The 18,670-nt window shown below is 38.8% G+C and overlaps 1 protein-coding gene across 1 annotated transcript in view; it reads left to right on the forward strand.

Annotated features, from left to right (window-relative positions):
- Window positions 1–18,069, forward strand: part of stat3 (signal transducer and activator of transcription 3 (acute-phase response factor)) — a 52,026-nt gene extending 33,957 nt beyond the window's left edge. The window contains exons 13-25 of the mRNA XM_078224033.1: window positions 1,717–1,746; window positions 4,255–4,348; window positions 5,703–5,750; window positions 6,243–6,326; window positions 6,858–6,956; window positions 8,414–8,549; window positions 9,808–9,860; window positions 10,310–10,404; window positions 10,682–10,821; window positions 11,155–11,367; window positions 13,743–13,785; window positions 15,208–15,323; window positions 15,459–18,069. Coding sequence (XP_078080159.1) covers window positions 1,717–1,746; window positions 4,255–4,348; window positions 5,703–5,750; window positions 6,243–6,326; window positions 6,858–6,956; window positions 8,414–8,549; window positions 9,808–9,860; window positions 10,310–10,404; window positions 10,682–10,821; window positions 11,155–11,367; window positions 13,743–13,785; window positions 15,208–15,323; window positions 15,459–15,514 — 1,207 coding nt within the window. The 3' untranslated portion in view covers window positions 15,515–18,069. The remainder of the gene's footprint in view (window positions 1–1,716; window positions 1,747–4,254; window positions 4,349–5,702; window positions 5,751–6,242; window positions 6,327–6,857; window positions 6,957–8,413; window positions 8,550–9,807; window positions 9,861–10,309; window positions 10,405–10,681; window positions 10,822–11,154; window positions 11,368–13,742; window positions 13,786–15,207; window positions 15,324–15,458) is intronic.
- Window positions 18,070–18,670: the final 601 nt, after the last annotated feature.

Below are 18,670 nucleotides of genomic sequence, written 5' to 3' on the forward strand. Positions count from 1 at the left end.
TGCACATGAACCTGTCGTGGGGTCTCCCCGGGGTCAGAAAGGTATAACACCCAGGGAAGGGGGACATGGCCAGGCAGTGACCTGGCAGTGCGCTCAGCACTTCCCCTTGGCACAGGTTGGCACTGCCAGGTGCACCATGCCAGTGCCAACCTGGCAGTGCCAACTAGTGGCAGGGGGCTGGGCCCATTAGGAACCTCATGGGGGAAAGAGGGGTTCATTCAGATTTGGTAGTGGGCTGATAATTGGGGGAAAGGGCTGACAACTGGGCGGGGGGAAGGGGGGAGGTAGGAGCTAATTGGGGATGGTGGGGAGAGAAGTGCCGACTCTGATTGGGGGTGGGGAGGGGAGCCCCTGAGACCTCCCTGGTGGGCTGAGCGGGAGATTTATTCCTGGTATGATCGACCTATCTCACTGCAGCTGGGTTTTGCCAGTGTGTTTAGGCCCAAACACACTGTCTTGTAAGGTGCTGTAAGATCGAGAGAAAACCGGCATGTTTCTCTAAAGAGAATAACACTGCAATATTTTGGTAAGATTTCACCCTATGTAGCATTTGTGTAGAACTTTGGTCAAAGCCCATCTGTTTTAGAACTCAATTTTAGCATTCGCATCTCAGGAAGGATGTATCAATCTGGGAAGAATACAGGTTAAAAAGCTTAAAGGGTTAATTTCTGAGGATAGTTTACCTAAACCTGGCATTTGTACCTTTATTTCAACTGTTGAGGGGTGATCTAATTGAGATGTCTAAAATGTTAAAGGGATTTGATAGGGTAATTGCAGAGTAAAGCAGTTACCTCAGAGTCAAGAACAAGAGGGGAAACTCTGAAAATTAGAACTTTATTGATTGGGAGTGACAGCCAGTGGCACTATCTCACACACGATAGAAATCTGGAATGCTCTTCTCCTCAAAGCTGTGGATGTTGAGCCAATGATTTATCAGGATTTGGAGGAAGTTGAAATACAGTTCAGCCATGTTCTTATGTTACTCTTCAAGAACAAGAGCTGACTATCTGGCATGCTGTTCAGGCATTCATGCTGCACTTTGGAGCATGAGCCTTATTAAAATATATTATTTCTTTAATGAGCATTTTGTGCACTCAAGAATGTTGTGCAACAGCACTTTAGGCAAAAAAGGGGGATGCAGAGCTCGTCAAGCACATGTCCTTTATTGCATGATAATGCACAGAGCCAACACCCAATGCATTGAGTTTGCTGATACCAATTCTAAAATGTGGATGAGGGAATTTTGGAAGGGGTGAATTTCTTCTACTTTTTCAAATGTGTTACTAGAATCATGGCAGTAAATGTGTCATGATGTGGAGATGCCGGGGTTCCAACCATTATTCATGTAAATTGAGTCTGTGTCTTTATAAGTTCTGTTTGTGAACAGAATTCCCACTCACCTGAAGAAGGGGCTTAGAGCCTCGAAAGCTTGTGTGGCTTTTGCTACCAAATAAACCTGTTGGACTTTAACCTGGTGTTAGTAAATGTGTCTCCAGTCAACTTCAGGCATAGTATCATTGGAGTGACCATTTCCCAGTTATTTGGATGTTCTTTAACTGGGGAAAGTAAGTTAGTTTAGAATATCTAGCAAAACTACAAAAACATCAGTTTCAAAAATGTTAATCCAAATTATTTTATGTTTTACTTCTTTGAGATCACACTACCACAGACCAATGCAGAATGTACACTTAGTATTTTCTCTCAATTTTATTCCAGGGATTCTGGAGATGGTTCTGCACTGAGGGGGTGAGTTTGTCTTTCCTCTTTGTCCTCTCTTCCATGGAAGTTGAAAGTTATTTTGGGGCTTTTTGTTTGTGTTCACTGTGTTTATTTTCCACAATCCCCAACTTGCAACCTTATTTATGGCGTGACGTTACAGGTGGATAGGGTCGTAAAGAGTGCCTTTGGTACATTGGCCTTTATAAATCGGAGTATCGAGTATAAAAGTTGGAGTGTTATGGTAAGGTTATATAAGGCATTGGTGAGGCCGAATTTGGAGTATTGTGTACAGTTTTGGTCACCTAGTTACAGGAAGGATGTAAATAAGATTGAAAGAGTGCAGAGAAGGTTCACAAGGATGTTGCCGGGACTTGAGAAGCTGAGTTACAGAGAGAGATTGAATAGGTTGGGACTTTATTTCCTGGAGCGTAGAAGATTGAGGGGAGATTTGATAGAGGTGTATAAGATTTTGATGGGTATAGATAGAGTGAATGCAAGCAAGCTTTTTCTGCTGAGGCTAGGGGAGAAAAAAACCAGAGGGCATGGGTTAAGGGTGAAAGGAGAAAAGTTTAAAGGGAATATTAGGGGGGGCTTCTTCACGCAGAGAGTGGTGGGAGTGTGGAATGAGCTGCCGGATAAAGTGGTAAATGCGGGGTCACTTTTAACATTTAAGAAAAACTTGGACGGGTTCATGGATGAGAGGTGTGTGGAGGGATATGGTCCAAGTGCAGGTCAGTGGGACTAGGCATAAAATGGTTCGGCACAGACAAGAAGGGCCAAAAGGCCTGTTTCTGAGCTGTAATTTTCTATGGTTCTATGGTGCACAAGAGCAATGTGCCATGAGACTAGCAATTGTCCTTTTACTGAACTAATTAGCACATAAAATTGTTTGGATTGCCCACCAGGCAGTTATGCCCCCTCCAGTGGGTTGATAGTGCTAGACATCCTTGTTCAGGCCAAAATTGCAAGTTGAATTTATTTATTTACACACAAGATCAAAAAATCAGTTGGAAACGAGTGGTGCAAAGATTCAGATCAGTTCGATATGTTGCAAGACTACTTTGTAGACTGTTCATGAGCAAGGCAAATGTTCTTGCCCTCTCTTTCATGCCGGCTGTCCAGCTGAATAATAGTAATTATCTGCCTAAGAGATTTCTGAACAAATAACAGTCAAACGAGTCATTTCATAGGGGCAAAAAGATAGAAAACCCCTTTGAGCACACCTTGTTTTAAAATGTTTTCTATGGATGTGAGTGATGAAGGGCAAAACTGTATTTATTGCCCAGCGTAATTGCCCTGGATTACGCAGCTTGCTAGACCACTTCAGAAGATAAAAGCAAAATACTGTGGATGCTGGAAATCTGAAATAAAAAGAGAAAATGCTGGATAAACTCAGCAGGTCTGGCAGCATCTGTGGAGAAAAACAAACTTAACATTTGGGGCGCACAGTGGTTAGCACTGCGCCTCTCAAGTGCCAGGGACCCGGGTTTGACTTCCGGCTTGGGTGACTGTCTGTGTGGAGTTTGCACGTTCTCCCCATGTCTCTGGGTTTTCTCCAGGTACTCCGGTTTCCTCCCACACTCCAAAAATGTGCGGGTTAGGTTGATTGGCCATACTAAATTGACCCTAGTATCAGGGGGATTAACAGGGTAAATTTGTGGAGTTACGAGAATAGGGCCTGGGTGGGATTGTGGTCAGTACAGACTCAATGGGCCGAATGGTCTCCTTCTGCACTGTAGAGATTCTGAGTTCTATGAATTTCAGTCTAAATGACCCTTCTACAGAAGTCAGAAGATATTCTCGATGCATCTCAGATTGGAGTCAATAAATGAAATGTACATTCTCTTTCAGATGGCCCATAGTTGAGTTGGCTAGGGTTCCAGTCCATACCAGTTAAATGCACTTGTTGTAGAAACAGCTTTTGTTTTGAGGCACCACTAACTAAATTAATTTCCAACACAGCCTAGGAAAAAAGGCAGTTATTTTAGAGTTTGCTTAACCCAGTTTAAAATAGTGAAAGAGCTATCTGACACAATACATAGGCATTTATTCCATCAAATTGTTTAGCACTTATCCCCAGGCACAAGAATGTAAATCATGTATTTGTCATGTTGTTAGTCCATAACAGACACATGGCTACGTTTAATCTAACTGCAGTATTTTAAATTCATTGAGAGGTTTACATGTTTACACAGAACACTTATATTCTCATTCTTTTGTTTTGCTTTTAAAAGCTTTAGTAACATTTTGATAACTTGCACGTTGCAAAATTAATGTGCATACACAATAAGTGGCATGTATAGTTCTATTACATCATTTCTTATAACAAACTCTTGATGGCATTGCAACCATAACTAGTTTTGGCATGCTTCAGGGTCCATAAACTATACTTCTGGGACAGGCTGAGGAATGCTACTGGTCACAAAGTAACTGTTACTAAATTTCGGATTAAAATTAGTTGAGGGTAAAAGATCTATTATACTGGAACATTCCAGCTGGAATGTCACTTACAGACTTATCATACCTTCACCTTAGGTCACGGAAATTCAACATTTTGGGAACCAATACAAAAGTTATGAATATGGAAGAATCAAACAATGGAAGTCTGTCAGCAGAATTTAAGCATTTGGTAAGTATTGTGGGAAAACTGCTCTTAAATGATTGTCATAGACCGTTTACGTAATGCTCATATAGATGTTTACATGTAAATAATGCAATATTCTCTGTGACGACAGGTATGTTTAAACTGTATGTTTAAAACTTAGTTACTATTACTGGCAAAGTATCTGAGAGCAGAATTTAATGCCCACAGAAATAAGTTTGGAGACTGAGGGGGCGTTTATTTGGGTGGGAGGGGGTGGAGACCCTGCAAGCTTCCTGTGTTGTGCAAGTCCAGTAGGGTGGGATGGTGGATAAGGTTCCTGGGCATCCTTTGTGCCCAGATGCTAATTTGGGCTCTCAAATGGACAATTAATGGTGTTCCAAATCATAAAATGGGATCCTAATGTGTCTGACTGACATATAATATGATGTGGAGATGCCGGCGTTGGATTGGGGTGAACACGGTAAGAAGTCTCACAACACCAGGTTAAAGTCCAACAGGTTTATTTGGTAGCAAATACCATAAGCTTTCGGAGCACTGCTCCTTCGTCAGTCACTTTAAGTTACTTAATTAAGTCACTTTACTGACGAAGGAGCAGTGCTCCGAAAGCTTATGGTATTTGCTACCAAATAAACCTGTTGGACTTTAACCTGGTGTTGTGAGACTTCTTACCGTGACATATAATATGGCAGGCTTTCCCAATGGAAGCAATCTGAGAATCTTGCCAGCTCCAGCCACTGGCTGAAATCCCCATTGTCTGGATTAAATTTATTTGCCTCTAAGTGTGAGAATTTCATCTTTCTCTCATGAATACCTTTTGGTGCAAATAGTGATGTACCATTGCAGAATCCAGTTAAGGTTTGGTATATTCCATTTTCTTTGCATAAAATTTGATTCTGTGCATTACTTTTTATAACAATTTAAAGGACATCCATACAGATTAAACTGTAGTGAAATTAAAGGAGCATCAAATTAAAAGGGATAATGACTCACTTACATAAAGTGAATTCATTACTTGTATACGAAGTCTTAGCATTGTTCAATGGCGTGTATTCCTATTTAATGATAAACATTGGCCGGAATGTTATGGCTGTTCACACCAGCATGATTTTCCCATCCTGCTGCAGCGAATGGAGATTTGGCCAAATTATCCAACCTTGCTGCAGTGGGGGCGACTGGTATGATCGCACTTATTGAGTTTCATTAAGTCACTTTATTACAAACTCTTATCATTTGGCACAGTTAAGTTTTCCCATTTAACAGAACTCTGAAAATCTGAAAGATTTTTTTAGCTTTTGTTTTTCCAATGAGACATTTCACTATAACATCATGTTATTTAATCAATGCCTACATTTACTGATTAATATGTTTCTTCTTCCAGACACTCCGAGAACAGAGATGTGGAAATGGAGGCAGAGCTAGTAGTGATGTAAGTATAGAATTAAAATGTACAAATTCTTGCAACAAAATTTTTTTACTCTATCCATTGACTAGTTCTGCACCAATGCTGTTAACTTTTGCATCACAAAGTTAGTATTTCTGTTTCCTATTATAATAGCTCTCTGATTATGAACCTAGGGGTATCCTAAGTTTCATTGAATGGATGCTACTCTTTGCGCAGGTTTGCATACTTTGAAATGGAAATAATTTGTTTGCTGCATAATTTTTGCCTGAGGCATCTCTAATAGTGGATAAATACTTCCCAAGTTTCTCCCAGAAGAGTCATTATTAATGTCCCCATTGTAACCAGTAATTGCTATGACACATGTAGCAACATATGCAATTAGTTTAGAGGATAAACTTGTCATTGACTGGAGGGTTTTTCCTTTTTGATAACTTCCAAGTGTTAGGCATAAGGAATAAGAGAGAATTGTTTTAACTGGATCACTTTTACTTATTAGTTCCCATTTTTTTGTTTCAGGCTTCCCTCATTGTCACTGAAGAGCTGCATCTAATAACCTTTGAGACAGAAGTTTATCATCAAGGACTTAAAATTGATTTGGAGGTGTGTTAACATTGTGTCATCTGCTAGTTATTAACTAGTTGTTAATTTATTCCAACTTTCTTATTGCTTGCATTTCTATTAATGTACAAGCTCACATTTGTTTTAAAATAATTCCTTTTTGCTTGCTAAGTTGTGTTCTGTTTAGGCATACTTCACATATTTCCAACTTTTGTGGTTGTGCCTTCAGCAATCTACCACTGTAGTTTAGTACATTACACCAGGCACTCTGCCACACATTTATATATTGATGGGCTTAACCTAACACTCAAGCTACTATACTTGATCCAAACTCTCTTAAGATGGGATGTGATATATGTACCGCCATTTTTTCTATCACTCTAGGCAGCGTAGAAGGAAAGTTGGGAGGCCAGCTTACAGGATTTGTACATATGTTTTTTTCTCAGAAGATAATGCTCTTGTATGTCCCTTTGAAGAAACCAAAATTAAATACTATGTTTTTCTTTAAGATCTAGAGAGCTTGTGACAAGTTTTTGCATGCAGTATTAACGATCTATATAAACTCTTTGACAGACCTCTTCACTGCCAGTTGTGGTAATCTCCAACATCTGTCAGATGCCAAATGCTTGGGCCTCAATCCTTTGGTATAATATGCTAACCAATAACCCAAAGGTATGAAACTCAACTGTTGCTTAAATTTAAGATGATCTGGTTTAGTTTGAAAGGGAGTATTGAGTGCAATGTGTACATGTAAGATATTGAGTGGTTTAAAAAATTGTATGTTCTATTTAGGGAAGTGACTATTTCCAATATTTCACATGATTTGTCAGAACTGTTTGGATGTGTTCAGTCATTGAGATCAACTTTGATGCAGTAATAGCACACTCACTTCTGAGTCAACGGGTTTTGGTTTCAAGTCCAATCTAGGAACAAAATTGGGAGAGATGTAAAACAGGCTGCCAATTTACGATCACCCACTTTACGCTTGTGGTACAGTCAAGATCTGCCTCCATGTTTCTAAAGAGACCTCAGCTTAATATAGAATCTGTGTTGATACACAGTCAGCTTTGGAACCTAATCAGTCCCAGATGACATTTCTTTCAGAAAGCTTAATCTGCTGTTCAGAAATATGACGCAGCCAATATTTTAAAGCCTTCATTCATGTTACCAGGATATTGCAAAGTCAAAATGAAAAATAAAGTTTTATAAAGTTTGTTTGTTTGTTTATTTATTAGTCACAAGTAAGCCTTTCATTAACACTGCAAAGAACAAAGAACAATACAGCACAGGAACAGGCCCTTCGGCCCTCCAAGCCTGCACCGATCATGTGTTCCTAACTAGACCATCCGTTTGTATCCCTCTTCCCAGTCTGTTCATGTGGCTATCTAGATAAGTCTTAAATGATCCTAGCATGTCTGCCGCAATGAAGTTACTGTGAAATTCCCCTAGTCGCCACAGTCCGGCACCTGTTTGTGTCAATGCACCCTAACCAGCATGTCTTTCGTGATGTGGGAGGAAACCGGACACCCAGAGGAAACCCATTCAGATACGGGAGGAATGTGCAAACTCCACACAGACAGTGACCCAAGCCGGGAATCAAACCCGGGTTCCTGGAGCTGTGAGGCAGCAGTGCTAACCACTGTGCTATAGTACTGCCCTAAAATCAGTCATCTTTCAAAACTTGTCATTCACTGAATTCTTTGCTTTGTTCCTGTTTGTTTATTGTCATAGTTCTAAAACTGTACTTTCTGAAGTGCAGTTCAGAAATGATGGAAGTATTTGCTTTGATCTTCAATTTGTTTTTCATCCCAGAAGATGCCTTTTAAAAATGTTTAAACTAACTGTAGATATTTTGCACTTTTTTTGGTGGGGGTAGAGGATGGAGATGCAGTAAATGGTCATGAAGATCGCTTAAATTCTATGGAAGTATTGATGATTAATCAAAGTTTAGTGTATTTGATGGTAATAAAGTCACTATCTATATAACAAGGTTCGAAGGTGATAAATTTACAAGATGTAACAGCTTTAGTACTTTTATCAACAGACTAATATAAAACATTTAAGGTATTGCCATTATCACACTGCCACAAATTGAATTAGGATACTTATTACATCCTGTTTTCAAACAGAACGTGAACTTTTTCACTAAACCACCAGTTGCCACGTGGGACCAAGTCGCAGAGATCCTGAGTTGGCAATTTTCTTCTACCACCAAAAGAGGCCTGAATATGGAGCAGCTAGGGACACTGGCCGAGAAGCTGCTAGGTGAGTAATAGAAATAGAAAAGTGTCCTTGAACCAGTAGGTAGCAGACCTGAGCACTCAAATTTATCAGACTAGTTCTCTGATATTCTACTGTTGGAAATGGTTCAAACCTTCACGAAAATGGTACAGAGGATATTGTCTATTCCAATTAGGAAATTAAATACTGATTGAAAGTCATTTATTAATGCTAATTATGTTCCAGCATTTGAAACTGGTACAGAGTAAATATTTTGCACACTGTATGGTCTAACATCATTGCTAAGAATGTTGAATCTACTTGCAATCCCCACGCCAGCACTGAGAATGCTGCCTTATTGGAGCTCTGTTCTTTGATATGACATTGTGGTAAAGTGGTTAGCACTGCTGCTTCACAGCGTCAGGGACCCAGGTTCGATTCTGGCCTTGGGTGACTGTGCAAACTCCACACTGACATTCTCCCTATGTCTGTGTGGGTTTCTTCCAAGTTTCCTACAGGGATAGGATGGGGGAGTGGATCTGGGTAAGATACTCTATCCGAGAGTCAGTGTAAATGTGATGGACAGAATGGCCTCTTGCTGTACTGTACTTAATCGATGCATATAAAAATTTATATTAATGAATAGATAAATATATCCTTTTTAAAAAATCAAGCTTCCATCCACCAGCTCAAGATCCTGTGATATATGTGACAATAATAAATCAAATAAAAAAAATGGAAGTGTTCTCTCCATGTCTAAGCCAACGTTCCTCCTTCAGCAAAGATTGCCAAAAAAGCACAAATTAGCTGGTGGTTCTCATTGTGATGTGGGATCTTGTTGGTGCAGGGTGCTGTCATGCAGTCTAAAAAGTAATTCATTCAGAAGTATTTAGGAACAGTTCAGTGAAGTGTAAAACCATTATGTAAAGCAATCTAAATTTTGTAAATTTCATTCATTTTTCCTTGGTAAATAAGATATTGATTTCGTTAGAACCATTCAGAACAAATGCAGCAAATTATGAACTTGAAACGCATGAAAAAAGTCATTATCTATTTTGACCCTTGTCCTCCCTAGTGGCTGACTGCCTACCACCATATACCTTATTTCATCTTGGGAGCATTTACGATTTTTCTATAAACTGTTGTATGACCATCCAATGGGTATAACTCAAGCAGGATAATGTTGATAAGCATGTAGGACTAGAGTGGCTGAGATACTTTCTATTTGTATTTTTGAAATGCTTCATTAATTTCATTTGATTTCTTAAAATTCTTTTAGTAATTGTTTTGTTCTGGTTTTTAGGTCCTGGTGTCAACTACTCTGGGTGCCAAATCACTTGGGCAAAATTCTGTAAAGTGAGTGAACATCCTCTTTCCTTATTCAATTAGTTAGTATCTTTCGAAAGATTCGCTATTAAGTTTTAAACTCATTTTCCTGCCATTCATTCTTTGGTCAGAAGTCCTGCTTTTCAAACAACTTTTTATTTTTTTCAAGTTTTAATTCTCCTCGTTGTTCTGTCAAATATTTAGTCAGAATCTTCATTATACCTATTCATAGTCCACAAGCTCCAGATAATATCAGTGTTGTTTTTTTGTTAACTGATACTTTCTAAATAACATCTCACTTGGCTATGTCCATTGTATTTACTACTGACGTGCAAAAAGGTTTTATTGCACAAAATGCGTGAGCAATTTCAGGATAGCAATTATTTTCTTAGTTGCATGGCAATGAAAACTTAAATAACAAGTATACTGGTATTTTTTAAAACATTTTTGAATTTCCCTCGATACTCTTTTTTATTTAGGAGAATATGCCAGGCAAAGCATTTTCATTCTGGGTATGGCTGGACAATATCATAGACTTGGTGAAGAAATTCATTCTTTCTCTGTGGAATGATGGGTAAGAGTTTGCCATAATACGCCTTTTTATTTGTAATGCTTCACATGCTTGTTGTTACTTCAGTCTCTCATTGTTTAAATTAATTATACTGCATTTCATTACGCAAACCTGTGTTTTAGCATTTGGCATGTTCAATCCTACAGATCGCAGCAATCTGTTAGGTTAAATTTTGATAAAGACCTTCGAAGTATTCTGAACTTGGCACAGTGCACAAACTTTGATCTATTTTTAATAAAATTTGTAATTTTACTGACGTGCACGATTTGATTTGTAATAGGTATATCATGGGTTTCATAAGCAAAGAAAGAGAGAGAGCCTTACTGAACGTGAAACCCCCAGGCACATTCCTCCTTCGTTTCAGTGAGAGCAACAAAGAAGGAGGAATCACGTTTACATGGGTGGAAAAGGATATCAATGGTTTGTAACAGTTTTCAATTACATATCTTAATGTGAGGCAGTTTCAGTAAATGGAGAACTCTTGATGATCTTGTGTTTCACACTCGCACTGGATGTCCAAAGCTGACATGTTCCATTCTTAAGAACTGACATTTTTCACCTCAAGGAGACCAAAATCATGCCAAAACAAAAATGAGCTTTTCTTGGAAGTTTGACCTTGAGATTTTTTTTCATGCTTGGTGTAAATTAAATTGAATTAATGAAATGTTTAAATATATTGAAATGTTTCATCATTGTAACCCACCCTTTTTTTAAGTTTCATTTAATTTAGCTTTTTGTTTTACTTTCTAACAGGAAAGACCCAGATCCAGTCTGTGGAACCATACACCAAACAGCAACTGACTAACATGTCTTTTGCTGACATTATCATAAGCTACAAGATCATGGATGCAACCAATATCCTCGTGTCACCACTCGTCTATTTATATCCTGACATTCCAAAGGAAGAGGCATTTGGAAAATATTGCTGTAGTGAACCTCAAGAAGCTATTGATCCCAATGATCCAGGTGAAACTTTGAATACTGCCGAAGCTCTCATACTTGGTCTTCTGTATTCTTGTTGAACTATAAGTTCAAAATGTTGATAATACGAAGCTGTTCATTGTGCACCTTGAAAACCAGTCCGTACTTTGAAGTTTAGGTTCATTTAGCCAGCTGTAAAATAAGAGAAGCCAGAGACTTTTCAAAGTAACTGATGTGTTAGAGATTAGAGCCAGTTAGCTAGATGACTAGCATGTGGTTCGGAATAATGCCAATTAAATAGGTTTAATTCCCATTCCCAGAACTGGACCCAATACATCTGAACTTTCCTCTCTGCCACCATTATTACCCATTTATCTTCTGCTGAGGTAGATGGACCTGTTAGCCACGTCCCATGTGAGTGAGCGGCAATGGCAAACACCACTAATAAAAACTACCATGGAAACAGCTCAAGGTGAATTATCAGCAGACAATGAGACAAGCAGCTGTCTTCATGTAGAGTGCACATATTGATGAGAACAAAAGAGTACCTTCACCTGTTTCAACATAGTCTATTCTTTAGATCCAATTTGGAAGTGATCTGGACTCAATCAATCCTAGAATGTTCTCTATCAGTTAAACCATGCTATATTCAGCTGATATTCTTCTACAGTGATGGACCCATGGATTGCCTGCAAGGCAGAGCCAGTGCCATCTTCCTTTGCAACCACTGGCTGTATTGCAGATTGCATACAACGGCTTCTTATAACTGACATCCCCTGAGAAGCCAAAGAATTTCCAAGATAGCAAATTCAGTGACATTTCTGAATTGTTGAATGTTACAGCATAGAAATGGATCATGCAACCCATCAAAATCTACTCCACCCATTTTCTCTGAATAAGTCACTTGGTTTTATTTCCGATTAACGTTTCTAGTTCTATCATTTTCTAGTTCACTACTCTATAATTTTTCTCTTTTATGAGCAGTTGGCTATTTCCACAATGTAATTGTTAATTTTATTTTTCTAATTCCCCCCATTAGATTTTTGAAATGATCTAAAATATGTTCCCTCTCATTACAGTCTTGCTCACTAGCAGAAACAGTTTATCCTTATTTATTTTTGCACACCACTTCATGATTTTGAAGAACTCTGCAACCTTCTCCATGCCAGTGAAACGATAACTTCTAAAGTTGTATCCATAACAGTAACCTCTCGTCCTTTGTAACTTGCCAGTGAATTGACATTGGACCTTTTCCATTATTTTTATAACTCAATTGTAATTAAGTACATTAAGCTACTCTCAATCTATTTAGAAACATAAGAACAAAAGTAGGCTATTCAGCCCCTCAAGCCTGTTCCATTATTTAATTAACTGCTTTGTACCTCAATCTCATTTACCCATATCGCTTTCTCTGAAATTTCTTTCAACCTTGTTACCTCAATATTATCTACACACCTTGAACTTTGTTACTCATTTCATTTTTAACCATCCCCCTCAAACCTTGTTAACATTATAGTACATGTGTTGGCTACCTTGCCAATAAAGTTCATCCCAGTACCAGAACTGGACCCAATGCATCTGAACCTTCCTCCCCTCCACCATTTTACCCATTTCATAGAAATCATAGAAACCCTACAGTACAGAAAGAGGCCATTCGGCCCATCGAGTCTGCACCGACCACAATCCCACTCAGCCCCTACCCCCATATCCCTACATATTTTACCCACTAATCCCTCTAATCTACGCATCCCAGGACACTAAGGGGCAATTTTTTTAGCATGGCCAATCAACCTAACCCGCACATCTTTGGACTATGGGAGGAAACCGGAGCACCCGGAGGAAACCCACGCAGACACGAGGAGAATGTGCAAACTCCACACAGACAGTGACCCAAGCCGGGAATCGAACCCAGGTCCCTGGAGCTGTGAAGGAGCAGTGCTAACCACCATGCTACTGTGCCGCCCATTTATCTCCAGAAATTAACTATTCTTGAGATTACCTCCTTAATCCTCACTTTGGAAGGTCTTTTTGAAGGACCTGATTCCTATACCTCTACATTGCTGGTTCCACCAAGAAATGTAACTTTATCTGATTCACACCCTCTTCTGTGCCTGCAACATATCATGTATACCTTGTGCTTCCATCATCTACTCTTTATGAAATTTGCAGTCACTGTGTCCTTGCAGTGAACTGTTTTTGACAATACTCCCACCTATCCTTGAGTTGTGCTTGGAACAATTGTTCATTATTTAAAAATTGCGTATTCAACTTTTCAGCCAGCAAATATGTTTAGATTATAAGGATAGAAAATGGAGACCTACATTCTTCAAATCTATATTCTTTGACTACAAAATACTTGTTTAATTTTAATTTTTAAAAAAAATACCCTGAGCTAATTTTCATTTTTTTCAATGTTGCAGAAACATTTGCATACCTGAAACGAAAATTCATTTGTGTGACACCGTGAGTAAAAACATGCATATTATTTTTTGTTACTACTTTTCATGCTCCTCAGTGGCAAGTTTTGTAATTTAACCATCTTCAGTGAGCAACTTGTTAACAAGAACATTTTATAGAAGTTGAAATACTGTTTGGAGGTCTTGTGGCACAATGGGTAGCATCCTCTGCTGCTGAGTCAGAAGCCCTGGCTTCAATCCCCACTCCAGGGCTCGGTGGCCACCAATGTGCGTTCATAGCACAGCCGAACAGGTTAATTATGTTGATGGGGGTTTTCTTTTGAGGCTATGTATTGCTAAACTTAAGCCAAATACAAAGACTCATGAAACTCAGTGCAGTGATTTTAAGTCGTGACTTTATTAACCAAACGATCGATTGGAGAACGATATAAAGTTGCCCAGCACTCCAGGTAGCGAATGCGGGCAGCCCAATATCACTCTGAAAAACAATGCCTCCATGAGGGCAATTATACATGTTCAAAATCATATTTCCCACTTTTCCGGTAGACATCATCCAATAAACATTAATACAAATCAGTCAGTAATCATCTCTCACCAACTCAAGCCAATAACAATTTACATCCTGGGCTCAGGGGATCTTATTTGTCCTTAATTTCGGATGTTACCTTCCTCGGTTGCCTAGCAACACAGGACATTGGACAGTGAAATGGGAGAACAGACACTAATCCGACCCTGAGAAAATCCTTATGTCTGCCTTGCACCTGCGTTATCAGTTTTGAGCTGCATAGTTCCATTCATCAAACTGGCATTGGTAGCCATTTTGTTCCCTACAACTGCTGATAAAGTGGCCACATTCAGTAGAACCATTGTCCCACAGAATGCAGGCCCTATCTACAACTTCATCCCGTCAAGCCCTGCTATATCTTGCTGTTGGCTGAAGTTTCACAAAATGTATTCTAAAAGCAAACTGCGTCCATTTTATAAATTCAAAGTGCATGTTTTAAATGAGGAATGCTTGTTATTCAATTAGAGCTGTGTTTAAGATCTCTTCAGTCAGTATTGTGTTAATGTTCTCAAACCATGATTGTGTTTTCTGTTAGCCTAATTTAGCCCCCCTACATCAATTATCAACCTGAAATACACCAATGGCAGGTGTTAAGAGAGGGAGAAACTCCTCGTCAGCCATGCATGTTGTGGAGTGGCGTCCCTCAAGCCGAAGCCTCTGGCTTCAGGCCAGTGACCTCTTCGGGGAAAAACCAAAATGTGGAAACAGATGAAGCATTTGCTTTGTCTGCCTCGTGTTTTAGGGATGAGAAGAGAATCGGGTGAAGAGAGAAGTGTTATTTAAGACATTAACAAAGCAGTAATTAGTAAGCTGTTTTCATTAAATTAATTGCACAGTTATCACAACTTGAAATTTGGCTCTGACATGAAAATCTTTGCTGCTCTTTCTATTTAATTTGCACAGAACAAACTCTGGTAACACAAGTGACTTGTTCCCCATGTCTCCGCGAACACTGGACTCTTTGATGCATTGTGGAAGTAATAATGAAGGACCTGAACAAGGAGCAGCAGGTGGCCTTGGTAAGTGGCATGCAGGGTCCTCACAACATGTACTGTTCACCTAGAGAAATCATGAAACTGTGATCCAATGACTTGTTTTCAGTGGAAACTTCAAACAATTTTAATTTACTGTTTTATTTTTCTATTGCTTTATAGATTCCATTACTCTGGACATGGAGTTTGGCACAGAATGTGCTGCTTCTCCAATGTAAATTCTGTGCACCATTAGCCAATGCAGGATGTGTGGTTCTGGTTATAGCTTCAGTATGATTAACCACTAGTTATAATGGTTTACTCAGTAATTTGTTTATATCTCTGGTCTTCTAAATATTAATGCTTTAATAATGTTACTATTATTGTTAAGTTGCATATAATGCTTTTACTGCATTGTATTATGTTAATTTCCAGCTGCTTATTCCAAATTTAATCCAACAAAGAAAGCTTTCTTTTCCACCAGTCCAGTACTTCAACCTGGATTCTATTTAGTCCTTTGCATTTGCAAGTGGTTCAAAAGAAGCAAACTCTCTGTAGTATGTTGCAAGGCTCTAGTGCACTAAGGCGCTATGCTACCCTTGTATACCGTCCTTTCTTCATGTGGATTTACTAGGTGTGCATTATCAACAGCTTCGAGCATACAGTAGCAACTCTCGGTGAGATTAAAGGTGAATTCTTCAGAAGTGTGTTTCTTGACTGTTTAAATGCAGTGATGATTCACTTTATAAAAGAGATGTGGAATACATTCCTGCACTACAATGCATCTTGTTTGGAAATTGACACCCAGGTGCGTAGTAACAGACTACTGTGCGTGACCAGTGTTTGAACTGCTTTTTTCATGTTTTATTTCTCGGAATGTGGGTGCCCTGGGAAGATTGTCATGCATTACCTATTCTTGAAAAGATGCTGGCGAAGCTTCCTTGAGCCACTATCAGTTTGAGTCAACCGAGCAACTTTATGGTCACGTACTGATACCAGCTTATTGTTTCCATATCTTTTAACTGAATTCAAATTCTGAAATTGCCATAATGGGAATTGCATTTGTGTGCTCTGGATTAACTAGTCCAGGCCTCTTGAATACTTGCACTGTATAGAGCTCAGAGGAGATGCTGGTACTGAGACTGGACTTTAAAGGAAAGGTGTCAAATCTCTGTGTTAGTGAGCTCCGCATCCTCTGGTTATTCACTAGTTATCAGAAGGGAAGCATATTGCCATGGTGCACTGGACAAGCTGACTGTGCTCAATTTATTTCAAGAGTCAACTAAAGTTTCTTGATGAGTAAATGGATATTGTAGTGCATTGCTAAATTTAGCAATACAGTGGAATTTTTCTGAGGCTGGTTATTAATTAAATAAGTAAAAGTTCTCTAAAATCGATTAATTGTTTTTATATTAAAAGCATTTTTGTTACAACTCTTAAACGAGGTTCTAAAAGACAACTGCACCCATGTGGTGCATTGCCATTGAGGGAAGAGGAACCTGACATTGTTAATTTAGAAAGGTTTGAAATGTAAATTGTATGAAACTGCAGGGACTTGTAGTGTGTCTGAGATTTGTACCTTGGAGAGGTACAGTTGGCATTGCAGGAAGTGATGAAATGGAATGATGGAAACGGCTTGGACCAGCCTTGGCCGGAGGTAGAAGATTACAATGTAGTTGAGTGCATTTGACTAAAAATTCAAGGTCTGCAATCATTCCAGTGATACTATGTTTATTATTGACAAAGATATATGTAGAGCAATGCTTGGTCTAGCTGTGGGAATGCACTCATAAGAATGTTTGATGTTGCCCTAGCACTTGAGGTGGATTTGTAGTGAATTGTGCAAATGAAATACCATGTATGACCCTGCTGGCCAACATTTGTCTATATTGGGCCATCAGAATCTTTGTTGAAGGTTTAGCATTTGGGAAGGGGAAGAATGAGGACCAGAAATCTCATTTGAACCCAGGCCTTTTGACATGAATGCTTTTTTGAAATAAAAAGGGTTTATTCAAGATTAGTATTTCCACCCCCACCCACCCATGTAAAAAGCTTCTTTGCAAAGACTACACTATAATTTTAACAACTCCAGTGGGCGTGCATTGTGCTACCATGTGGATAACGTTGTATTAAACTTTATAATCATGATTTTTGACTTCAAAACCCACGATTAAGTCAAGCAGAAGTGATTTTTAGCAGACCTTTGTGTATCGTTCCCCATACATTACGGGAGAGGGATGAAATATTCAACAAATTGGAAAGGTTTCCTTGATCAGGGATTTGAATTCACCAATGTTGGAAAAAGTAAATCTCTAGCAGAGAGCTACAGAGGTGTCCAAATTGAATTCTGACCTGTTTGAGTAACCATTTATTACCTCCTCATCCCCTGCTTCGTTGTAACGCAGTTTGATTTCATTGTGCCCTAAAGCCAACTGTATACCTCCACTGTCTTATTCAATATCATTACTTTTCACAAGCAGGGAATAATATTTCTAGTCCCCTCTATTGTATATGGAGAAACGAAAGAATCTAGGATTTCTTGAATTCTAAAGCTGATTGAAAATCACTTAAGCTGTAAAACATTCTAATGCAATCCAATTCTGATTTTATCATTTTTTAATTAATTTCATTTGTGTTATGGGATGTATGGTTTGATTGTATCAAGATATGTGTATATGAAAAGTATGCATAAATGAAAAAGGCAGCATTCATTTATGCTGTAAATTTTATTGCTGTAATACTGAATACTGTCTCCTTACCCTTTTACTGATTAAAAGGCCAAGCTTTAACTGTCCAGTTGTCCCAGTGTTTTATTTCTGAATTTTGGGTTTGTCGAAATTGTCTTTTTATTGCCCTTTGCCATGCAACAAAATCAACAGATACTTTCAACGCAGTCAACTGAGAATGCATCTCTCAAGTATATACATAATTTATATAAGGGAACATGTGTTGAATGTATGTCATATTTGAAGTTTTTTTAAATTGCCATTCCCTGCATCAGTTGTACAGACCCCAAGGGCTTAAAACTGCCCCCTTTGGCAATAGCACTGCATTTCAAAATGGCTTTGTATTGTGCTGGAGGATCACCTGGAACATAATTATATTAATTTTACACTTAAAACAATCCCAGAAGACCAATATAATGGCCCAGAATTTGCAAGGCTTTTGAAGGCCAACGATGAGTGTTTGCTGTCATTACCTCCCTGAAACTGGCCGCAACTTCAGGAGTGAGTGCATGCACAGATTAACATGAGTGCCTGATGCAATTGGAGAATCATAAGCTGTTGTCATTTTGCAGAATTCACTTCCGCATGTGGCAAATCATTGAGATATTTCATGCTTAGTGAGTAAAACATGCCAAATCAAAGAAATTAGCAAAACTATCCAAATTTCTG

This window comes from Mustelus asterias, chromosome 11 (genome assembly GCF_964213995.1).
Source record: "Mustelus asterias chromosome 11, sMusAst1.hap1.1, whole genome shotgun sequence".
NCBI lineage: Eukaryota > Metazoa > Chordata > Chondrichthyes > Carcharhiniformes > Triakidae > Mustelus > Mustelus asterias.